We start from the raw sequence: 22,258 nt of genomic DNA, 5'->3' as shown, positions 1-22,258 counted from the left end.
GTTAACGCTAATGCAGTGTGGTTAGAGGTGGGACATGGAGACCCATATCAGTTTGAAAGCTAGCGTTTTCTGTCAAAAGTCCCCAGGGGGGGAGCGAGAGAGGGGGGGGGGGGGGGAGAGAGAGAGAGAGAGAGAGAGAGAGAGAGAGAGAGAGAGAGAGAGAGAGAGAGAGAGAGAGAGAGAGAGAGAGAGAGAGAGAGAGAGAGAGAGAGAGAGAGAGAGAGAGAGAGAGAGAGAGAGAGAGAGAGAGAGAGAGAGAGAGAGAGAGAGAGAGATACATTTGTCAGATACAATATATCATGTGCTGCAACAACTACCAAAGTGTTTAATGGCCTGAAAGAAGGAAAAGAACAGACTTGGCTGCAGGCTTATAGAAAACATTTCAGTTGAATGATACTGAAATAATAATATTAGAATCACAGCCTTTATGAGACCTTCCAAACTTTTTCAAGGATTTTTAACGCCAGAAGATATTTAAGCATTGTCCACCACTGATTAAAGAAATATGGCTGCACGATGCCTTATAATAAATAAAATAAAAAAGGCCATCGTAGAAGAAAGCGTACCCAGCTCTGAATTGACAAACCATACTGCCACCAAATGGGATAGCCGCTAGATGTTATTCTATGAATTAAATTTCATCGAAGGAAAACGTTGAAAGCCACTGCTTAAAATAAAACTCCTGAAGATGGAGATCTCGTTCCAGCAAAGGATTTGTTTGAAACACTGCATAAATATGCAGTGTTAAAAACAAAACAAGGTAAAAAGCCGAAGCCAGGCTAAAATTAAATGGCCAACAACCGGTAATCATAAGCTTCATGTAATAAAAAGCATTACAAATAATAATTCTAAGCAAATATATAAAATGTATATCGAAAAAATACAAAAAAAGATGTTGATAACGTGGAGCCTGTCTGAACGTACTGAACGATCAGCTGTTCGACGCTTGCGTGACGTCATTTCCGGACTCGATTGCCCCATCTCTTTCTACTTATAGCTTACAAGACGACGGGCAAACATGGACAAGACGACGAGTCAATTTCAAAATACTGTCTGACAACGCGTCCGCCCCCTTTCCACCAAATATAACCTGTTGTTCTGGCTGAGGTAAGCGGATGTGCATGTTATGGACCGTAACTGTTTGTTATCGATTTACCTCGGGTTAGCCGAGTTGGCTAACAACTTTTGCTGTAGCAGTTATAAGCTGTCAGGGTAGGATGCTTACTTCATGCCTGCTGATCTAGAGGTGTTATGTCTTGCTTAAGCGAGGATGGCTCCTTAAAACGCCTCACGTTTTCTGGTTGCAGACGTTTGCATATTAATGCATATTCTACAGGTCAACGGTATCTCTCTGTATGCACACTTCCATGCATAGTTGTAGTCTAGCGAACCTAAATGTGAATACCTTAAGTGACCCTAGACGCAGCCTTATCTTAATAATTTAGTAATTTAGTTGTTGTCTTGTTCCTCTATCCACCAGGCCTATCATCGCGGTCTCCACTCACTGGTGACATATTTTTGGGGGGCTCCATTGGGATAGATCCGCCTGGGACGGTGGGACACGGATTTATTTTTGGTCGTCTTCGCACAAGAGGGAAACAGTAATGGACACCTAAGATTCATATTTAATCTGAAGACGAATGGTTTTGCCAAATGGATCCAGGTGTTGTAGACATCCCGGTGATTCTTGTCATCAAGGCACCGAACCAGAAGTACACCGACCAGAGAATTAATTGTTTCGAGAACTGGACAGTGGAGAAGCTGAAAGCCCACCTTACTGATGTTTACCCCAGTAAGCCTGTGAGTATTCAATGTCCGATCATTTTTTTGTTTACATGAGACCATAGGACCTTTAACCCATTATTGCCAGAGTATAGTATAGTACATCATTTTATGTTGCTCTGTTAAGAAGTGGAAAGGACTGTATCTGTATGTTTTACAGATTAGCGTATTACAACATATTTAGAGATTCTCGTTTACATTTCAAGAAATGTGGTCATTTATCTATGGTTGATTTTAATATTCTTCTGGGGAAGTAGGAGTGTCCCTTAACCACTGCATTACCTTTACGAACCTTCAATCGTTAATAATCGATAATTAAACATTGGTGACATGGAAGCACAGACAAGCTTTAAGGAATTACAGTATGTCCTTCCATCATACATAGTATGATCAAACTCTTATTTTATTTAAATGCTAGGCCAGAATTTGCAGGTTAGCCTAAACAAATATTTTGGAATGCATCAGTTAATTGATGCAGCCAAGAAATGATTGGCTTCCTCCAGTGCCCTGGCCTATGAAAAGCCAGGTGCTTTAGGATAGCATTAAGCGTTCTCTACAGCGAACCCTGATTTGTTTTTTTGTTACCAAATTGGGACTGTCATTATGACTGCTTTTCTGAATAGGAAAGAAAGGTGCTTGATATGTAAAGCGTCCCAGTCATCCTTTTGTAGCACGGCTGCCGCTCTGCCGTGTTTCTTCTCTAAATTGTATTTATCTAAAGCAATTGCGACCCGTCCCAGCAAGGCTCACATGTTGCATCATAAGCTTTTTTGATCAAACATCCTTTTATTTCTATGACCGGCCACTTCATTCCGAAAACTCTCTATGTAAAGTCATGTTCATCATAATCCAACCATCCCCCATTCACAACACTCCTTTATGCAGGAAAAACTACAAATAAATAAAAGCTAAAACAATGGGGGAAAGGAAATGCATGTTGTCAAGGGATACGCAGAAGTAAAGCCATGATATAAGCCAAACTTCTTTCTAGAAAGGCTACAATTACGATAAGCGCCTGCTTAAGTTAGTAATAGACATTTGAAGACATTAATGTGCAAGTTTAATCTGAATTGCTGATTTTTCCATTTTTTTTTATTGTATCATTCTGCAATATTTTATTAGAGCTCAAAAGACCAAAGGCTGGTGTATTCTGGGAAGCTCCTTTTGGATCACCTTACCTTGAAAGATGTCCTGAGAACGGTAGGTCCTGGCTCTATGGCACCTCTTGTATTTTCCCTGTTTCCTTGTAGAAGGAGAATTATAAGGATAGAACGTTTCATGTTTTCCCACTCTTTCACAGCTACTTTATTGCTTAGTGTTGAAATTATATTATGTGTTCGAAAAACTAAAGGATAGTTGAGACATTAAAACTTTTTTTTTAATAAATGGCTGACGGGGAATAAAAGTATAAGCATTGGAATTGCAGGCATTCCACTTTGATTTCCAGACTAGAAGAAGTGCTGTGATTACAACTTTGTTATTTGATGTCACAATCATCGAGTGTCAATCAATCTCCTCCACCCCCCCCCCCCCTTTGTTTGCATCATGCGTTATGCAATACGTGGCCCTCCTCTGCTAACGACGCGGGGTCTGTGTCTCACAGCAGGACGAGTACCACATGCTCCATCTGGTGTGTGCGTCCCGCACCCCCCCGCCCTCCCCGAAGGCCCACGGCAGCAGTAATAAGGCCCCGCCGGGCCCCCCCGCCGGCCCCACGGTGCGCTTGCCACTAACTGCTCACCGGTTGCCCTTCATTTCATCATCATCATCAGCCTTCTCATTAGCACCACCACAGCAGGGCTGGGGGGCCGTTTAAGCCTATCTTCATGGTCCATTATTATTTAGAGATCATTTAATCCATCCACTGTTATAAATAGCAAATGCCATGACAGCAAGCATCATCACATGCAAGAAAAACTCAACTAATTTATTTTATTATGATCCGTGGACCGAAATATTGCCATTTAACTACAAAATAATTAGCAATTATTTGTTTATACTTGATGCATCAATGAAACGATAAATCTATTATCGAAATGAGATTCTACCCATTTATTGTCGATCGATAACCAACTGTTCCATCGATTCATCTTTGCAGCCTAACGCCACAGCACCCCATACTCTTTACTTTCTGTAACCGTTCACATTTGGTGTGCCCGATTATTGTATTGTGTAAAAAAAACCTCATGGCTGAAACCCGACCCCACCCCCTCCCTCCCTCCCTCCCTTTTTTTTCCCCAACAGAGTTTTGCTAACCCGTCCACGTCTCAGAGCGGCCAATCGCAGAGCAGCGATGGGGTCCAGCATCGAACGCATGGCCCTTACTACCCCATGCATCCAGCCTTCATGCATGGGTAAACCTTCTTTAAAACACTAAGCCCACGAGTCACTCATGATCCATTATGGGATTGAAGGATTGCTTGTTTCTGTGCTTCTTTGTCTAAACTTAAACTCTGTTTGGCAGTCTACCATGGAACCAGTATTCGCCACAGCCAGTTCCTCCAACCAACCCAACCGAAAGTCCCACGTACAACACCATGACCCTTATGTGGTGGCAGCAGCAATACTTCCGTCAGTACTACATGCACTAGTAAGTACATTCTGTCTTTAAATCAGAATCATACTCGTCAGCACTGAGCAGGGCTCAAGACTAACATTTTATAATACTGGTGGCACTTGTGCCACTAACTATTTTGAGTTGGTCGCACCCCTTTTTTCACCACTCCTTTCTCACGTACCGGACATCCTGTGTACATTCATTTTCAAAGATCGGTAACTTTAAATACAATGTAAAATGTTTCTACTGCATAGGATGTCCTCTTTTTTTTTTATACCGCCCACGCCTTGACATCTCTTTCCTCACGTACCGTTAGTACTCTTCCTCCCATAATAAAAGCAACAAAAAAAAAAGCAATGCATACCAATGATAACAGGCTGATCATATCCGGTTAAGATATATTTCTTATCTTTTCTGCTCCCTCATCTTCAACAGTGCATTTCTTTGCATGCTCTTGAATAGTGCTAGTGCTGAGGTGACATTTCATTGAAACTTTGCAAAATGTACAAACCTTATTCGTTTTATGATCATTTGAAGTACCCCCACACATTGAAAGCAGTGTCTTCATTGGGTCGTGTATCCAATGAAAGCACTCACACCGGCGCCGCCGTACAGCCACACTATAAATTCCAGCCCTGCTCAATACCTTGGCTCATCGTTCTTTACCACTCAATATATTGAACACAAAACAAGACCTAAAATCGAAGCTGCCCAACTTGGCGCTCGTGTGGTGTGCAACCAGCCGCTTTACATCAACGCTCTGCTGTAACCGAGTCGGACTCGGACAAAGAGTAGATCTGAAGCCACTTACTTGCTACGAATAGCACTTCTGCGATATTGCAGTTTTGCTTTGTTATTCCAATAAAATGTGTTTGAATCAATTAGAATATATTTTTTATCCGAAGAACCCTATAACATCCACATAATAAATGGTTGCACATGCAACCTTTTTGGTGGCAGTCTTGAACCCTGTTGAGTGGGGGGGCTTTTATCTTCCTAATCCATGACGAGCCAGACCTACCACAAACGTTATTCATCTGGGCAGGCAGCCCGTGACCTCATGTCTGTCTGGCCCGTCGAACTTGAAGTATGTTCCTGAACTTCCCTGGGCGAGTACAACCTCGCCTATCTAGGGGGTTTGCCGCGAGGTACTCACCGTAGGTCCACAGCCACCGTAGGTCCACAGCCACCGTAGGCGATCAGCTCTCTCCATGACACGCCGCACCGCCACCTCGTCTCCAGGTGACCAGCCTGTGCTTTGGATCCCGTCGTGCTGCAACCCAAAAGTTCTCTCATGGTAGTCTTCAACAAAACCGTGCGTCCTCTGTATTAATCCTATCAACTCGAGTCTCACCTGCAGAGAGCCACCGCCAGAAACCCTCAACTGCAGCCTCACTTCCAGAGACTCCCCTGCAGCCTCACTTCCTTAGACTCCCCTGCAGCCTCACCTGTTGCTATTTACCGCTAATGAGTACCTCAACAGCGCCCCCCTCTGTGTGATCTCAGTACTGACCCTAACCATAAGCACCCTAAAGCTAACCCTATTCCTGATATTGTAACAATGACCTTTTAAATTGAACTCCACTCCCTCTTTGCCCTCCCAGTCAGGCGTGGAGCGCTTCAGCGCAGCAGCACTGGCGGAACCAGCCTGCCGGCGCCGCGTGGCCAATGGACGCCTCCCAGCCCCCTCGGGAGTATCGCCACGGCAACAACGTCAACAACAACAACGTGGAGGGGGCCCAGGCGGCCGCGCGTCCGGCTGAAGCCCCCAACAACAATGAGGAGGAGGAGAACCGCGACTGGCTGGACTGGGTGTACACCATGTCGCGCACCGCCATCCTGATCAGCATCGTGTACTTCTACTCCTCCTTCAGCCGCTTCGTCCTGGTGATGGGCGCCATCCTGGTCCTCAACCTGTGAGTCTGTTCCCCTCCGCCCCCGCTCCAGCGTGTCAGATCACCCTTTGCTGTGTTTTCCTGGGTACCTTTAGTCTTCCTCAACTGTTCCAATGCTTGAAAGGTAGGCCGCTAGGCAATTTCTTGTTTTTGAAGGTATCCAACTGAAAAAGACTATCTGGCTAGCTTTAGCAATGGGTCTGCCTAGCCTTGTACAAGACTCCTGTCATGCTCAGTGAGTACATGGCGGGCAGAGTGCAGGCAGGTAGGTGGATGGACAGGTAAACCAGGCTAATATATATATATATATATTTAAATTATCCTAAGCATATACAACTCCCAAACCTGTTTTAATCCTAAGCATATACAACTCCCAAACCCGTTTTAATTTGGTTATTAAATCTATGTTTAACATTACATACTTGATTGGACTCCTTGCGCTGTGTCTTTCTTCAAGCCGACTGATGTGTTGCTCCTCCCCGTCCAGGCACCAGGCCGGCTGGTTCCCATTCAACCTGGAGAACGATGCCCAGGCAGGGGAGGACGGGGCCCTGCCGGAGGACAACGCAGACCCCCAGGTAACCCCCCTCTACCACACAACCCCTTGAGCCATGCAGAGCACCACACTCTTTAAGACACTGGGGCTTGCATCTGCCAGGGAGGGGAATGCATCCTCATGTATGTGTATATACCAGGTAAATATTTACAGGAATACAAGCAAACTAGTTTGTTGGCTTAAATGGTCCCCTATCTTTCTGTGTGCTGGCACTAGATGGTGGATTGGGACGTGGCTTGTAAGGGCTTATCAACATGACCATCGGTGGTTAGAAAAGGGGACCTTTAATATTTGACTTTGATTTTAAATGTAACTTGCGCCTCGCTTTTGGCCTTTATGAGGTGCCTATCCTAACCCAGACAACCATGTCCCCCCTGTTTAGGAGGGAGCGATGGATGACACGCTGGACGACGACGACGACGACCCTGATGAAGATAATGGGGCTGGTGCTGATGATAATGGTGTCGGCGCTGATGATAATACTGGGGTTGGCGGTGATGAGGATAATGATGGTGGAGCTGGTGCAGAAGGAGAAGGAGCGGAGGACACGGATGTTGCCCCCCAGGCCAACTTCCTGTCCACCACCTGGTCGTTCATCGTAACATTCTTCATGTCGCTCATCCCCGAGGGCCCGCAGAATGCTGTGAACTGAGGCCCAGGCGGGCCCCTCACCAAGGGCGTCTCAACACAGCCAAATGGGACAGGCGAACCTCATCCAGTATTTTCCACTGAACTGTGGCCAAGTCCCTTATTCAAACCACCCTGAAACTCAAGACGAAGTTCAACGCATATGATTCACATGACTGCTACAGTAAAGCTACAACACCTATTCAAGTGTCGGAAAAAATATTCTCTTATTTTATTTTTTTTACATCTAGGAGTGCGAGTTGCCTGTTGGTGTGGTAAAGTGATTGTGTAGTTATATTAATTTCATGTAATAACAGGAACGTCGCCTTTGTCATATTGTCTCTTGGCCATTGAATTTTTCTGTCACACAAAATGTAGATATTGTCTTTGTATGGTATACGATATTTGTAGTTTTATTATAATTATCAGCATTGTCCACATCGTAAACAGACTCTAGACAGTCTGTCCAAAAGAGGCACAGTCCCAAGTTATACTATTCGACTATGCAATTACAGAATTGTGTTATAAAATGCTACCATCCCTGATTTCAGGGATGGATTAAGATGTGCTTTAGTTTTGATGAATAGTTTTCCCCTGTACTTATCTTTTATGAAATGTAGGCCTTTGTATTTTATTCTTAATAGAATGCAGTGGCATTTAATATATTATAATTGTAAGAAGAAAGTAATGACTCCAATATAATGCTACTCGGCATAGCTTGTTGACTACACGTTCAACCAAATGTTCTGAAAGATAAGGTATTTTTGAAAATGAATATCCTCGACACAATGGCGGTGTAATCTTCTGTAACAACATTTGAGGCCTAAATAATTGAATTAAGATGATTACCCATTTGAGGTTAAGCATCACCCAAATGTTCACTGGGTTGATAATCACTGCATCTGTCACCCCTTTCACTCATCTCAATAAATTAATCGAGGCCCTCACGTTACAACGGCTTTATTTGATTGCGTTGACAGGATTGCAGAGTGCCCTTCAGACATCAACGTCGTGACACGCCATCTACACACAAGGTCATGTCTTTAACTCTCCCTGACAATCATGCACACAGTGTAGCAAATCAGACCCTTGACTGACGGGCAGTGGGCTTATGTGAGCACCTTTTGCCTGTAAAGTTTATTTTGAAGTTCTGTCGCTCATATTTTAGAACGTCGTTGTCGGCAGAGCTCCTGTTAAAGTCTGAACCGGAAGTCACCTGACTTGATCATCGTGATGGCACCTAACATTGCCCGCCGCGAAAATGGTAGTAATGTTTGTCATTGTTTTGTATTAAATCATGACATTTTTTCATTGGGGAGACGTTTAAATCTGCCACAGCGTTTCTAATCCGAGACATTAGGATTTTCCATTACTAGAAATCCCTCGACATCACAAAATGTCGCCGACCTAAGTAATATTGAATTCAACAATTTTATCAGGTCCGACTGTTTACTATAGTCTTTGGCAAAGATTAAACTTGTGCGCAGTCTTCTATTCAACCAGGTTCACAATCATTAAACAGAATCCACATATTTAAAGAGTTTTTTTTTTTATTGCCTTCTATTACAAAAAAATAATGTTTGTATAGTCATAATTACAGTAGAAGTACACGTTGATCTGGTGTGTCAATGGTATTTCCATACAGTTATTGTTTTGTTGAATGTCAAGCGCCTAAGATTCTAAGCCACTTGTTCATTTGAGGAGTAGGTTTTGAAAGTTGGTTGAAATGTAGATTCTGTAGAGACCTTGTGTGTGTCAGTCAATTGTAATAACCAACATTAGAGAGAGAAAATATATTTCTGTATATATCTGTAGTCTTTTTCCATCAAGGTAATCACTGCCAGGTGATTGTTTAACAATGGTTGAATCTACCAACTGTGTTTGTGTGTCGGGTAGGTGTTGAATATCGTTCACATGGAAACACTTAAATTCTAGCGAACACCGTCAGCGACTGCTTTCTGTTTCAGCAAGATCATTATTAATTTTAGAAAAGGGTACAATTGTTTTTTTGACATTCACAAAAGTTCAAACACCAGTACCTATACAATTGATTTCGAAAGCATTTAGTTTGTGAACAAAACCACAACGGCTATGACACAATAGTACACTGTATTCTCTTTTTTCAGATATATTATTAAAACAGGAGACGAGACCAGCAGCAAATCAGGGCCGCTGTGTGCCCCCGGCTCAGACTTAGTTTACATCAAACACCTGGCGTGAGCGTTGACATATAAGCCACAGTACAGTTCAATGAAGGAAAATGGCCCTGGCTGTTCTTTGGCAGTATGTGGGCCACCGTGTACCAATGAGTTTGTTTAACACTTGAAATGTCGAGACTTGCACATGAAAAGCTTTCACAAAAGGCACATAAGCGTTTTGCCCATACAGGTAAGAAGAGTACAGACACAAATAGACACAAGATCAATACCCACTGCTGGCTGTTGGATGATGATCCATACATTTTATGGGATTGAAAACTTATTGCTAAAACAGGACTGCGCTGAGCCAAACGAGAACTACTTTCTCTCATACAGCAAAGGTTTTTATCTTTCAAGATTACTGTGGAAAGTCTTTTTTGTGCATTCAATTACAGTTGTAATACTGGTTTTACCAAGGTATCTTTACAACATGTATTACACAAAGAGTATCAACATGGAAAACACAGTTCAGGTGACCTACTTCTCAATATACTCTCCTGCGCCTCAACATTGTAGGAACTATATTCATGAAAATGATTGCGTTTCCAGTCCTGCAAAAAGTATACTGACAAAATAAGAGACATTGGAGCAACAGCTCAGCGTACATTTTCGACAGATACACTTGTACACAACAAACTATCGGTTGACAAAACTAAAACCTACTGGCATATGCATCTAAAGTGCTTGCTGTACAGTACAATTAAGAGATATGGCCTCTGAAATGTTTTTCATATGTTACAAGTTATGCATCGTTGGACCAACTAGCGAGCAGCAATACCAACACTGAGGTCAGAAAAGACCTTCAACATAAAGGAGTAGTTTGAATACTCTGGAAATATCTAGGGTAAGAGTCCTGGTATCAATGGACCTTGTTCCTCTGACTCATCAGACACCGGACAGGGCTTACTAACGACACAGAGAGAGGCTGCGGGAGAGTGTTGGCACTGCCGGAACCCTGAAATGCTTTTGACTCAAAATACGTTTTGAAGTTGGTTTATCGATTGACTTATTGGTGTGAACATACAAGATACAACTCAACACAGAAAACAAATGAAAACAACATCATTACCATCATGACAGGTGGGAACAATTTTAGATCAGAAGCGAAACCAGTGCAGTTTAAATGAGACGGCTATATACTAACGGAGATTAAAAATTGAAATTCAAATAATAAACATCTACTAAGAACTTAAAATGGCCACCGTCCTTTGGTGTGTGTGTGTGTGTGTCTGTCTGTGTCTGTGTCTGTGTCTGTGTGTGTGTGCGCGCGCGTGTGTGTGTGTGTTACAATGTATATCAATCTGTATGTCTCCGTTTTTTTTGTGTTACTTTGCATTTAAAACACTCCAAATCTTTGGGCAAATTCATAGGCAGTAGCCGCAGAGGTACATTTGTGTTCCCCGGTCAATGTGCACTCTTTCCTTCATACACAGTCAACCAGGCGTGCACGTGAGAGCACCCCACTCTTCCCTCACCTGACAAGATAAGCCCTGACCTGGGCGCATGTGTGTGTGGAGAGGAGGGTCTCACATGGCTAGGGAGGGGTGGGGGGGGGGGGGGGGGGGAGAGAGAAGTTTGAGGAGTGGCAGTATTGGGGTGAGGTGGGGGAAGAGGTTTGAGGAGTGGCAGTATTGGGGTGAGGGGGTGGAGGGAGAGTGTCATGCTCCCCTTCGTCACAAGAAGGTCTCGGACGACGAGGTTTCCCCGGGCGAGCGAGGTTCGTCTGGGTTGACTTCCACTCTAACGCACGCCACCTTCTCCTGGCTGAAAGAGAGAGAGAGTGAGTCAGAGAGAAAGAGAGAGTGCCAGAGGGAGACAGACCAAGACACAGTGGAATGTGGATGCAGGTCACTCCAGGCATTGTATTTGAAGAACTCTCCTACTCTCTGGGATGCCTTTTATAGAGTGATGCAGTAACACACACAAGAGTTGCAGGCCATGGGCAAGACTATAAAAAAAGACACCAGGCTTTTTTTATTGCATCAGTTAAAGCCAAATCGATTTGTTTGCTGTGGTTGATTATAATTGATTAGTAATACAATGACAGATTAATTATTTGAAAGAAGATTAGAAATAAAGCAAATGACATCGGTTTCTTACTCATGCAGATTCCAAATACCAGCTGGCTAAATTGCAATCATGGGAACCCAAGTTGAATACTGTGCCAATCAGGGCGGCAACGGTGAGGGTTGTCATAGCTACCTGTCGCTACGATGCACATGTTGGGTACTTGAGTATGCGCCCACGTTCACCGCTTTCCACGCACCGCTTTTGTCCATTTCATCAGAGATATTAACAACCGAGGGGTCGCAATCAGAGCTACATGCCCGAATGCAAGACACACACACACACAAAGACACACACACACACACACACAAAAAAACACAAACACACAGAAGGGACAACAAACGGCAGATCGGTGAGAGGGGTTAGTACAGGACGGTTAACACAAGCAGACTCAGACGTGCGCGTAAACCAGTGGATTAACCAGTCAAGGGAGAAAACTCCAGACAGGACAGGGTTGGTTGTCTTTGTCAACGTCACCCGACACTAATCCACAACACACAAACACTGTGTCACTCTGTTCCCTGCTGTCACTTTGAATGAGTCATGAAACTACTGTTGGTTAGTCATGGTAAGATTCATTAGGAGAATACAAATGTAAAAAACACCCCTTTGTTTTTTATTTCTACTCCGGCACGATAAAAATGTGACACACTTTTATCAACGACCATTTTCCCCGTCGAGTAGCAAACTGCCATAACACAACACAAAGCACCGTGGGGTGCGTGTGTGTGTGTGTGTGGGGGTGCTTTTCCACCAAAATGGTCGAGGGTTGTGGCCATGCGCACACCGTCACTGACAAACTGTTACAGAGCTTTACTATGTTTGTTTAACTAGTGGGTAACGTGGGTCAGATGGTTTGCATCAGACACCCACCCCTGGAGCATCTTCTTCCGTGGTGTGGGTCACTAGTCCTATTCTGTACGATCTGTTCAGGACAAACACAACAGAAAACTGACCGCTGGTCCAAGCCACCACTGACACACTCCGTGACCAGACATCATGCATTGACATGAGCTATAGGAATTGTGGTTTCATCACCTGGTACCAATTTAGGCCAATACTTAATCAGAATTTTGTCTTTCCCCAGAGAGAGTGCGGCCCCTGTAGTGTCATTTCTAATGTTTGGTTATTCTTTGAGTGCACCGTTTTGGTACTGCATACAATCTACTGTAAAATTAACAAGGAAGTGCCGTCCAGGACCTCAGCCTTTGGTTTACAGATAAACGTTATGGAACCGTCGATTTTGCATTACGGGCGCAGTTTTGCCGAATCGATACCATTTTGGCTTATTGTGGGCAGGAATTGGTGTCCTCCTTGGCGTAGTCTATGTTGCCAAAACTCATGAATAATTCATCCTTAACAACTTGGCCCACTGACAATAGATAGGATAGAGATGAACTAGCCACTTAGATACTAACCGAAGGCAGAAAACATATTTGCTTTGCATTACAAGACTGAAATCACATTTGACTTAGAATGAGGGCTGGTCTTTGCAACCAACCCCCACGTTAGTCACTTCCGCCACGGCTTCACAAAGAGGCGGTCATGGCTGCCGCTTGCTTACGACACTGTGTTAAACTGATCTTGGATTCAATATTTGAATGATTTGAAAGTTAATTCAAAATATTCCCTATTACAGTATTCTTAAAAAAAAATACATGTAAGTACAACAGATGCAGGTACAACAAGATGTTTAACAACTCAATGCGCATGCAATTTAGCCTATTTGTTTCTGTGCAGTGCACTTCCACCATGTAGGGTCTCCACAATGTACAATAGCGTTGCTGTTACACCATCGTCTTCAGCCTATCAGAGGCTTGGGATGCCACTCACCTTCCCGACAGTGTCTTCACAGGAACACTGAGGTGATTAGCGTCTCCGTAACATATCTTCAACCCCGCGTCCACATCTTCCTGCAGCCTGGCCTCAGCCTCCTGTCAGACAATAACAATACATCCAATCAATCACGGGCCGCTGGGGGATGTGCAGTCCCTCATGTGGAAAACATTGGCTCACAATGGACCCGTCTACAATAGAACGTGGAGAGCTATTGACTTTCTCTTCTAGAGGACACTGTCTGTCTGTCTGTTAAAAGAAGAAGTACTTTATTATTGATTGTTTTACTATGATTACTATGGTACTATGAATAATATATATAACATTAGTGGAAACCTTTATTCTGTCTCGCTGTAAATTATGCTTTCCTTCTCTTGACACAAAGCTCAAACCATCTCCCCATCCTCCTCACAAATGCTTTTTCCTCCAGAAACAATAGTAAAATACATTGTGAATGAAGAAGCACATCGTCATAGTGGAGCCATTACCCGTTTCTGCCGCTCTCGCTTCTTCTTGTCGTCCTCCTTCTTCTTCTTGCTCTCGGGTATCAGGTCATCCAGCCAGCTCAACTCTCTCTTGGTGAAGAAGAAGTCCAGAAGCTTCCGGATGAAGACCAGCGCCAACACCTGGGGGCAGAACAAGCCAGCACCCAAGTCAAGAAAAGAAATCACCCGAAAAAACGAAGCAAGTTTGTAGTGATATTCACTTTAAAATGTAAAAAAAAAAAAAAAAAAAAAAAAAAAAAAGCTTTTCTGGACAGTGTTGTGTTCAGCAGTGCATACATTCAAGCATTTTTCAATGTTCAGAGTCTAAACATTAACAGAATCACAATACATATCGGCCCTACTGGGAGGTCCATGCCGATCCCCGCCCCCTAAATCATAAGGGGTGGGCGTGAGCGGCGTCAGAGAGGTGCTACTACACCCCACACTGGGGCGTCCATTACCATCATGGGGAAGACCACGGCGGCGGACGAGGCCTTGATGACCCACAGCAGCACCAGGCAGGTGAGCTGCACCAGGGTGAACACGTGCACCTTCCAGAGGGGCACGTAGCGCAGGTAGATCAGGTCGGGCTGGTGCTTGGCGGGCATGCCGAACAGCTTGATGCGGTCGAAGAACTGTGGCCACACAAAGGAAGGGAGCGGCTCGTAAAATGTCTCTTGTTCCATGGGAACAGTGTTGGTGTGTGTGGGTGCGTGGTGCCGATGTGCGAGTGCACGGTGCTGTTCGAAAAGCCAGCTTCAGTTTCATCAAGCATTTTTTATTTTATATGACACAGCACTATTTTCTCAGTACTTATACTGGATATTTCTCTAATATATATAATGTTACATAATTTATTCATTTACATTACATTTCATTTACATATTTTGCTTGGCTGATTGCAGTCCCCCTCGTAATCAAGTGGCATGGCTGCTTCGATGCACGGAGGGGAAACCCTTTATGTTACATTGTCCCACAATTTCAAATGATCAAAGGGGAAGCTTTGTAAAAGGGAAGCTTTTCATCGATTTCAGCCGATGCACAATGAGTGTTTTGAAGAGAGGGAACAAAGAGATATCGCTGTGTGATCTTTAGTCGAGCAACGGAGAGCGGTCTTACTTGGATGCCCTTCAGCGAAGAGACGCCCATGTAGAGGAACACTCCATACAGCACGGGCATGGGAATGAACTGAGGAGAAACAAAGCACACAAGAGTCAATGCAGTTTATAAAAACACCACCAGCATCTCAGAACCTCCAGTCCATCAAACAATAGGTATTATCATATGGAGCCATGGACATGCATTGGTTTTTATTTTCATCACGCAGTGCATTTATTCAACCTGTTTGTTTACAATAAATTACAAACGTATGTTTACCATGCAACAATTGCTGGACGCAACCATCTGTATACCTGACCATTAAAGGTTGGGTTAATGCCCTGCAAAGCCCTCGAGATCATAACTACGATGAACAAGCCACATTGATAAACACAACACAAAACCTAGATTAATTAATTGTAATTAGTTAGAAACCACAGCCATCATCTATTCATCTATTAGAAGATCTGAGAAATGAGGGAAGAGGAGAGCAGAGGAAGGGGACTTTATTTTTATGGTGTTCAGTTCCAAAACCTTCCGCTTACTCTCACTTTACAACTCCCGAATCTCCCCTAAAGCCCCTTCAAGAGATGAGACCCACCCAGGCGGGCTCCCCTTAAGAGCTCCACTAGACAACACGAACGGCGCGGCCCTCACCTTGAGCACCGAGGTCATGAAGACCGAGCAGCCCATGAGCATGAAGATCATGAAGCCGGTGACGCGCTGCTCCCGGATGCCCAGGAACTTGGGCTGCTCGCCGGGCGCGGAGCAGCCCGACTCCACCTTGAGGCTGTTGACGTGGGAGATGGAGAGCACGGTGGCCGCCACGAACCACGGCAGGCCCATGATGGAGCACACGCCCAGCATGATGGCCACGATCGTCAGGTCCAGGTGGTAGCCGCAGCCCTTCTGTAGGGGGGGGGGGTGCACAGGGGGAGGGGGGGGGTGAGCGGTGGAGCCTCTGGAGTATGCACTTCTCCGTTTTGTTTTTCGTTATGGATGAAGAAGATGGACAGGAATTGACTAAATGATTGGCATAGTCTATTTTGAAAACGTGTGACAATTTTCTGTTATGATATTTTTTTTGTGGTTGGTAATTTTAGGGAAATAAACATTGAAAATGTGTCATCCTGAATTAATGAAGTATAATAAAAAAAAAAAAGTTATAATTGTGTTACAATTAAAATTGGCATTTTTGCATAAGCTGTCAAACTTTGGCAGCTACATATAATTTTGTCAGGGTACAATAAAGTCCCTGCTGCGGTGCGGGGGCTGTGTGTTAAATGAAGCCAGGAGTGTACTACCAACTCTGATTTCTTGTTGTCCCTGCTTGTCATAAAAATATCAATCAACCATCACAAACACAGCAAGTCTTCGGTTGAACCGCCTCATCTTGAAATAAACAGAGTGGGACGTCTATTGGGTACGGATACAAAATATTGACAGATCCCAGACACTGGTAGGCCGCTGGGTACTGGGGGGGGGGGGGGCTGTGGCAAAAGTAAGACCCAAGTCAATGGGGTGCATTGTTTCTACCTGCAAAACGTCTGTCACACACCCTATATCGATTTGGTTTCGTAAGTATATCAGATCAGATAAAAACACAGTATTGTCCCACTAGCACCCTTCCTGTTCCCGGCAGGGTCAGGGGTCAGAGGTCAGAGGTCCGAGGAGGCGTGCTCACCTTGAGCTTGTGCTCCTTGCGGTTGATGATGACGGCGGTGATCTGCTGGTCCATGAAGATGAGGATGGTGCAGAGCAGGGCGGGCAGCACGGCCACCAGCAGCGTCCACCACGGGTTGTCGCCCAGCGGGTCCATCAGCCAGCCGCGGTTCTTGGAGGTGGGCTGCCGGGGAGCAGACCATCACGGTAATTAGTTAATGTGTGGCCTTTTGAAAAGGCGCCTGGACACGGCCCCAGCAAACACCAAGACCCAGCTATAGAACGCTGGCCGGGGTTGGCTGACGGGGACCGGGTTTATTTCCAATTAATTAATATCTAGTCTCGTTATTATTTCATGTTGAATATGAGCGGGCATTTTTTTGTGGTACATCATGGGAGACATTCATGGAGATCTGGATCGAAGTGAGGGAATGTTTGTACTAAAAGTGTACCGACATGCTGGAAAACACTAATGAGCTCTCCTGAGCGAGGCTGATCCGTTATGTGTTGCGATGCCTACCTCAAAGCGGTCAGGAACGTTGAGTTTAGGAGAGGGGATGCCCATCAGATAGTCCACCAACACCATGACCATGATGGTGATGAACACAGCAAAGTCGCTGATGGTGGAGCGCACCTACATAAAACAATCACAACCGACGAAATAAGAAGGTCAATATTTTATTGCCACATTTCACAACGATTTTTGTGAACCCCAGAGCTTTACTTAAACCATAAAGATAGTGAGCAGAGTTATACCTCTACAAAGACCTTATGTTCGCTAGCCTGGTGCGTGCAAGCTTGGCTGTATAACATGTGTAGCCATTGTTTAGCGTAGCAAGCTAAAGCATGTGGAGTAGTTTAGAAATATGATGCAGCAACCACAACAAGGGTTTTTCTTCATCTTTAAAAACAACCTCTTTACAACCAATCAGCATTCGCTTCATCAACAACAACTTACCATGGTGGGGAAATATCTCTCCGTCTTGAACTGCTTGAGGAAGGAGGAGAGGAAGAAGGTGGTGAAGAAGAGGATGATGGACCAGAAGAGCACGTCGGGGATGAAGGGTCCGTGGTGACCGCAGGCCTCGCCCGTGAACTCCCCGTGGAGCAGGTTACACATCTGGGATAAAGAGGACACCGTGTTACCCTCACACACTATTCATTCATGGATATTAACGCCCTGAAGCAGTGTATTTTCACTACCTTTTGTTCACTGGTTTGTTTTTTCTGATTTACGCTGATATTTAAGTAGCTTAGGGACCGCTATTGCTAGATCATAGGAGACATACTAACATGTTTAAAAATTAAATGTTGGATTCACTGGCACTTCCAGAACGCCTGCTCTGAAGATGAGTTAAGGTTTTCCTATTGTGTTGATCATTGCGAGACCTATTGAAGAGCCTGAAGGTCGCTACAACTGTATTCGGGCCATTTGACCTCTTTGTAACACCTATGATCTTTATGACCCTCTATTTTTAATGGCCATAGTCCTCATCATCCACCTTTCTCCATTGTGTCCTTGCAGTCCTTCTCTCTGCAATTATTTGGTTATAACCTGACACATCATGTGTTTCTAAAAGATATGATTACAAGGAGAGGACATTTTCTCTTGACCTCAATGGAGGTCAAATGAAATTGTAAAATAATCTGCGATGTATCCATTTGTGAATTATTATATCGCTCTCTTAAAGCAGTTAGTGTACGTTTTTTATTTTATCACTTGGTTGTTCCTTGATGTTTTATGTTTTTAGCTTTTCATAATTATCCTTCGTGCCATTTGCGTGTACCCAGAGCCTCATTAAAAAAAAAAGTCTTAGAGGAACTATCTCGGTATAAATAAAAGGTTGATGAAAGGAATAAATTCAAACATCTTAACTTGTTTATAGTCATCTGTGTACCTATCTTTTCCAGTCTCTGTGAACCCATTTTTGTGTAATCCATCAGTTTTTCATGAACTAGTCTCATAAATCAAACTTTAGATCAATATCTCACACAAATTAGTTTTCTTTGGTAGCATGTTTTCTGTAATGAAACAAGTCTTAACTCTCCTTGATCAGAAATTAGACATTAACTGACTCTTCCAGGGCATCCGGGAACCCAGATAAGATAAAGTAAGCTATAGTAGTGATGACCCTAAGAAATGGTGTTTGAGCACTAAGCGTTTATGGTGAGGATAGTCAGCAGCACACAGACGAAGAATTTGGGGGTCACTTTTGTGTCTTGGCCTCACCGAGACGTTGAGCTTGTCCCAGGGGACATTGTCTGGGGTGTAGCCCGTCTGGTTCCATATCTCCACCGTGCTGGCCGAAGCGTTGACTGGTTGGCTGCACTGACACCTGAAGCCATGGGGAGGATCACGCATACGTTCATTTCATCTTCGATGTAGCTTTCAATCTTAATCCATCATTTCCCTGCATCTTTGCGGTAGGTTAACACTTTTGCTAATTTGCTCCCAATTGCCTTCTATTCTTTATATTGGTCGTATTTCTGGTTAGCAGTGCAAAAGAGAACATAGAGCCTTTCCATACGTATGATTAAAAGTTGCTTGTTATGAGAATGCTGTTGCTATAAAACGTTAGTTTCGGTGTTGAATTGCCATTTATGCAGGATTTATCTTCAAAAAGGTGAGAAAATATTGTTTGCACACGTGAATTGTTATGGAATTGAAAATCCTTCAGCAACAAAAAAAATAGGAATAGAAAGCAGCGATTGGGACTTGGCATTTGCATTTACCAACAAAAAAATGCTGGCGGTGACTCAGTGCGTGACTCACGAGTACAGGGTGAGGTTGTCCAGGGTGTTGTGCGTGTTGACCGGGAAGTGCTCCCCCAGGTGGAAGAGCTTCTCCAGGGCCTCGTAGATGAAGATGATGCAGATGAGCGCCGCAAAGGCCTCCTCCGTGAAGCGGGTGATGTAGCACACCAGCGAGCTGGCGTCCGTGGCCACCAGCACCAGGCAGAGGAAGGCCGTCCACAGCCCGATGCTGGTCCGCAGCGAGAGGTAGGACAGGCCGTAGTCCCTGGAGGGCAGAGGGAGGGAGAGAGATGGATGGAACGGGGCTTGAGTGTATTATGAACAATCAATATTGACCCAACAGCTTAAGGCTCCCAGAGAAAAATTCACAGAGAATCAGCACTTGATCAATATGCATACAGGACGCATTTTGAAAAGGTAAAATGTTGCCCTTCATTCTGCCAAGGCGTTTTGTAGATTTATTTGCACATGACATGTGCCTTTTTGCAAACAAACACAAACCTTACATACACACGCAAATTATTTTTATAAAAATACGTAATTCTCAGGGATATATTTACAGAGACTTAATTATGCGTATTTAAATGTGTGGCAGCTTGAGGCAACCACTGAGTAGCAGCAGCAGGACTTGAATTGTCCTTCCACACATCTACCACTAGATGGCCTCGTAGCACAGGAGGAGACTGGAGGCGGAGGACTCACGTGCAGAACTTGAAGAGGATCTTCTCAAAGACCAACACGGGACCTGTGCTGCCCAGGATGGTGAGTGGCTGGCCGGCAAACAGAGAGTAGGCCACCCCGGTCAGGGAGGCCCCGAACAGAGACTCTATAGCACTCTGCAGGACGGAGAGAGACACAGGGGAGAGGAGGGGGAATGAGAGAGAGAGGACCAATGAGGACAGTGAAGGAATGGACATCGCGCGTACCCATTCAAACCAGCTTTCAAACCTATTGGATTGAAATTACTAGAAAAATATGCTCTGAACTCTGCTGATGCAGTTCAATTTGTCTTTTTAACTGTAAACATCTATCGGCCAGGCAATCGTTTTAACCTGAAATTACCAAAACTATCTGCCATCGGCAGGTGGCAGGTGTTTATTCTGGGCACCCACACACACACACAGATCAGAAACTGTACACTCACGATGTTGCCTTTGGTGGCCTCCCCTAGTAGACCCCCGAAGGTGATGACAGGAGACATGCAGGCGCAGTAGAGGAAGAGGACGGAGGCCAGGCACTGCAGGCTCAGGGCGTCACGCAGGTCACTCCAGTAGAACGGCAGTTTCCTCTTGATGTCCCACACAAGCCCCCCGAATATCCTGAGGACAGACACACAGGAGAAATGAAGGTCTGGTGGATACCCCATGGGTCTGTATTGATCTGGGTTCTCTGTGTTGCTATGGTCATGCAGAGCAATATGATGGTCAAAGTGGAAACATTCATTGGCATTTGGAGTCAATAAGGTTGTGTCTTTAGACATGACATAAGTCACTGAATCCATGGGGCCTACGGGTGTGTTTCACATCTACCATCAACACAAGCTCCGTAACGTTGTGCGTAATAGTCCTTTATCACACGCAACTCACTAGCTGCCGCTTAAAAAAAAAAAAAAGGACAAAACATTGTTGGCCACTCATTTTATGGGGGGACTCTGCCGATCCAGGCAACAGGGTGATTACACTACCAAGGAATCTTTGATTTTGGTCATTTTAATTGATCATCTGACACCTAAAAATAGATGCATTGTGTCTTGGCCTAGCTATCTTTGTTGTATACGGGGGATGGGTTAACATAGCAATTTTATGTGTTTTGGGACTTGTTTCTATAAACATCCTTACTGATTTATTGCCTATATATTTACAGATATATTGTCGTTTCTCTTCTGACAAATGTACTTATTCTATCTCACTTCGGATAAAAGTGTCTGCTAAATTCCCTAAATGTCTACGTAAGTGTCATCATCATTGACCAAAGTAATAACAGGGGAGAGAAGGGGGATGTCCTATCCACACACATCCATTAGGGTTCACTGTTCTCAATATGCCTCAACTAAAGAACACCAACGGGTACATTTGGTTAAAACCACTCATGTGAGAGAAAGAGGGTGGCATGGCCAACTGAAACCACAGTGCGCTGTAGGAGTTGACGTTGGCTTCGATATGTACGTGAGAGCAGCCAGGGAGATCTGTGCTGCGGTAGTGCAGCGTAGATACCCCCAGGGGAGCAGAGACCTGCCCAGGCCTGCCCACAAGGGGCCCCCTTCACACCCAACGTATCCACCCTCCAGACAACACTGAGGCAGTCTCCTGCTGCAGCTCGATGGGAAAGGGTACTAGCTCTCTCTCTCTGTGTGTGTGTGTGTGTGTGTGTGTGTGTGTGTGTGTGTGTGTGTGTGTGTGTGTGTGTGTGTGTGTGTGTGTGTGTGTGTGTGTGTGTGTGTGTGTCAATGTGGAACCCAACCACTTCCTGCTCAGGTTGTATAAAGACGGGGGCTAATCTATCTTATAAATACACACACAGTGGGTTTATGTTTTAAATATAGCTGTGCCGTTCCACCTTCACCTTTCTCTCTCTCTCACCACAACCCTCAGCTCCTCCCATCAATTCGTTTTTTTACCCGTTACCAGCTCCCCTCCACACACTCATTTCTCAGACATTTCCTACTCTTTCCCCCCCCCCCCCCCCCCCCCCCCCCCCCCCCCCCCCCCCTCCCTTTCGTAACGTCTGTGTGCCTTTTATAG

At 44.6% G+C, this 22,258-nt stretch overlaps 2 protein-coding genes across 10 annotated transcripts in view; one reads left to right on the top strand and one right to left on the bottom strand.

The window, feature by feature from the left end:
* Positions 1–960: 960 nt before the first annotated feature.
* On the top strand, positions 961–8,730 carry LOC115535557 (homocysteine-responsive endoplasmic reticulum-resident ubiquitin-like domain member 2 protein). Of its 4 annotated transcripts, none has more exons than XM_030346853.1 (9): positions 961–1,107; positions 1,481–1,800; positions 2,905–2,982; positions 3,389–3,499; positions 4,027–4,136; positions 4,247–4,372; positions 5,944–6,255; positions 6,722–6,812; positions 7,173–8,730. In XM_030346853.1, exons 2-9 carry the CDS (start codon positions 1,654–1,656, stop codon positions 7,440–7,442), a joined length of 1,245 nt encoding a protein of 414 aa, XP_030202713.1. In that variant the 5' UTR covers positions 961–1,107; positions 1,481–1,653; the 3' UTR covers positions 7,443–8,730. The 4 variants fall into 4 exon arrangements, with proteins under 4 accessions (XP_030202713.1, XP_030202711.1, XP_030202714.1 ...); XM_030346851.1 differs by having other exon boundaries at positions 3,386–3,499; XM_030346852.1 differs by lacking the exon at positions 961–1,107 and adding an exon at positions 1,117–1,212 and having other exon boundaries at positions 3,386–3,499.
* A 219-nt stretch (positions 8,731–8,949) lies between these two features.
* LOC115535556 (sodium bicarbonate cotransporter 3) overlaps positions 8,950–22,258 on the bottom strand; it is a 43,670-nt gene continuing 30,361 nt past the window's right edge. For 4 of the 6 annotated variants that reach the window (XM_030346850.1, XM_030346844.1, XM_030346847.1 and 1 more), the window contains 14 exons: positions 20,662–20,836; positions 20,220–20,353; positions 19,537–19,782; positions 18,994–19,099; positions 17,722–17,883; positions 17,284–17,397; positions 16,786–16,947; positions 15,759–16,010; positions 15,123–15,191; positions 14,465–14,638; positions 14,007–14,144; positions 13,516–13,616; positions 11,818–11,934; positions 8,950–11,379 (listed from right to left, as the gene is read on the bottom strand). In XM_030346850.1, coding sequence (XP_030202710.1) covers positions 11,289–11,379; positions 11,818–11,934; positions 13,516–13,616; positions 14,007–14,144; positions 14,465–14,638; positions 15,123–15,191; positions 15,759–16,010; positions 16,786–16,947; positions 17,284–17,397; positions 17,722–17,883; positions 18,994–19,099; positions 19,537–19,782; positions 20,220–20,353; positions 20,662–20,836 — 2,041 coding nt within the window. In that variant the 3' untranslated portion in view covers positions 8,950–11,288. The other 2 variants (XM_030346848.1, XM_030346849.1) reach the window with 2 other exon arrangements.

This window comes from Gadus morhua, chromosome 22 (genome assembly GCF_902167405.1).
Source record: "Gadus morhua chromosome 22, gadMor3.0, whole genome shotgun sequence".
Lineage (NCBI taxonomy): Eukaryota > Metazoa > Chordata > Actinopteri > Gadiformes > Gadidae > Gadus > Gadus morhua.
This window is presented reverse-complemented; position numbering and strand designations above follow the sequence as displayed.

Bases quoted from the DNA above. Each gene is read 5' to 3' on its own strand.
- LOC115535557 (XM_030346851.1), top strand. From the start codon at position 1,654: ATGGATCCAGGTGTTGTAGACATCCCGGTGATTCTTGTCATCAAGGCA. The intron at 2,983-3,385 runs GTAGGTCCTGGC...TGTGTCTCACAG, and splicing joins TGAAAGATGTCCTGAGAACG to CAGGACGAGTACCACATGCT. The intron at 4,373-5,943 runs GTAAGTACATTC...TTGCCCTCCCAG, and splicing joins CGTCAGTACTACATGCACTA to TCAGGCGTGGAGCGCTTCAG.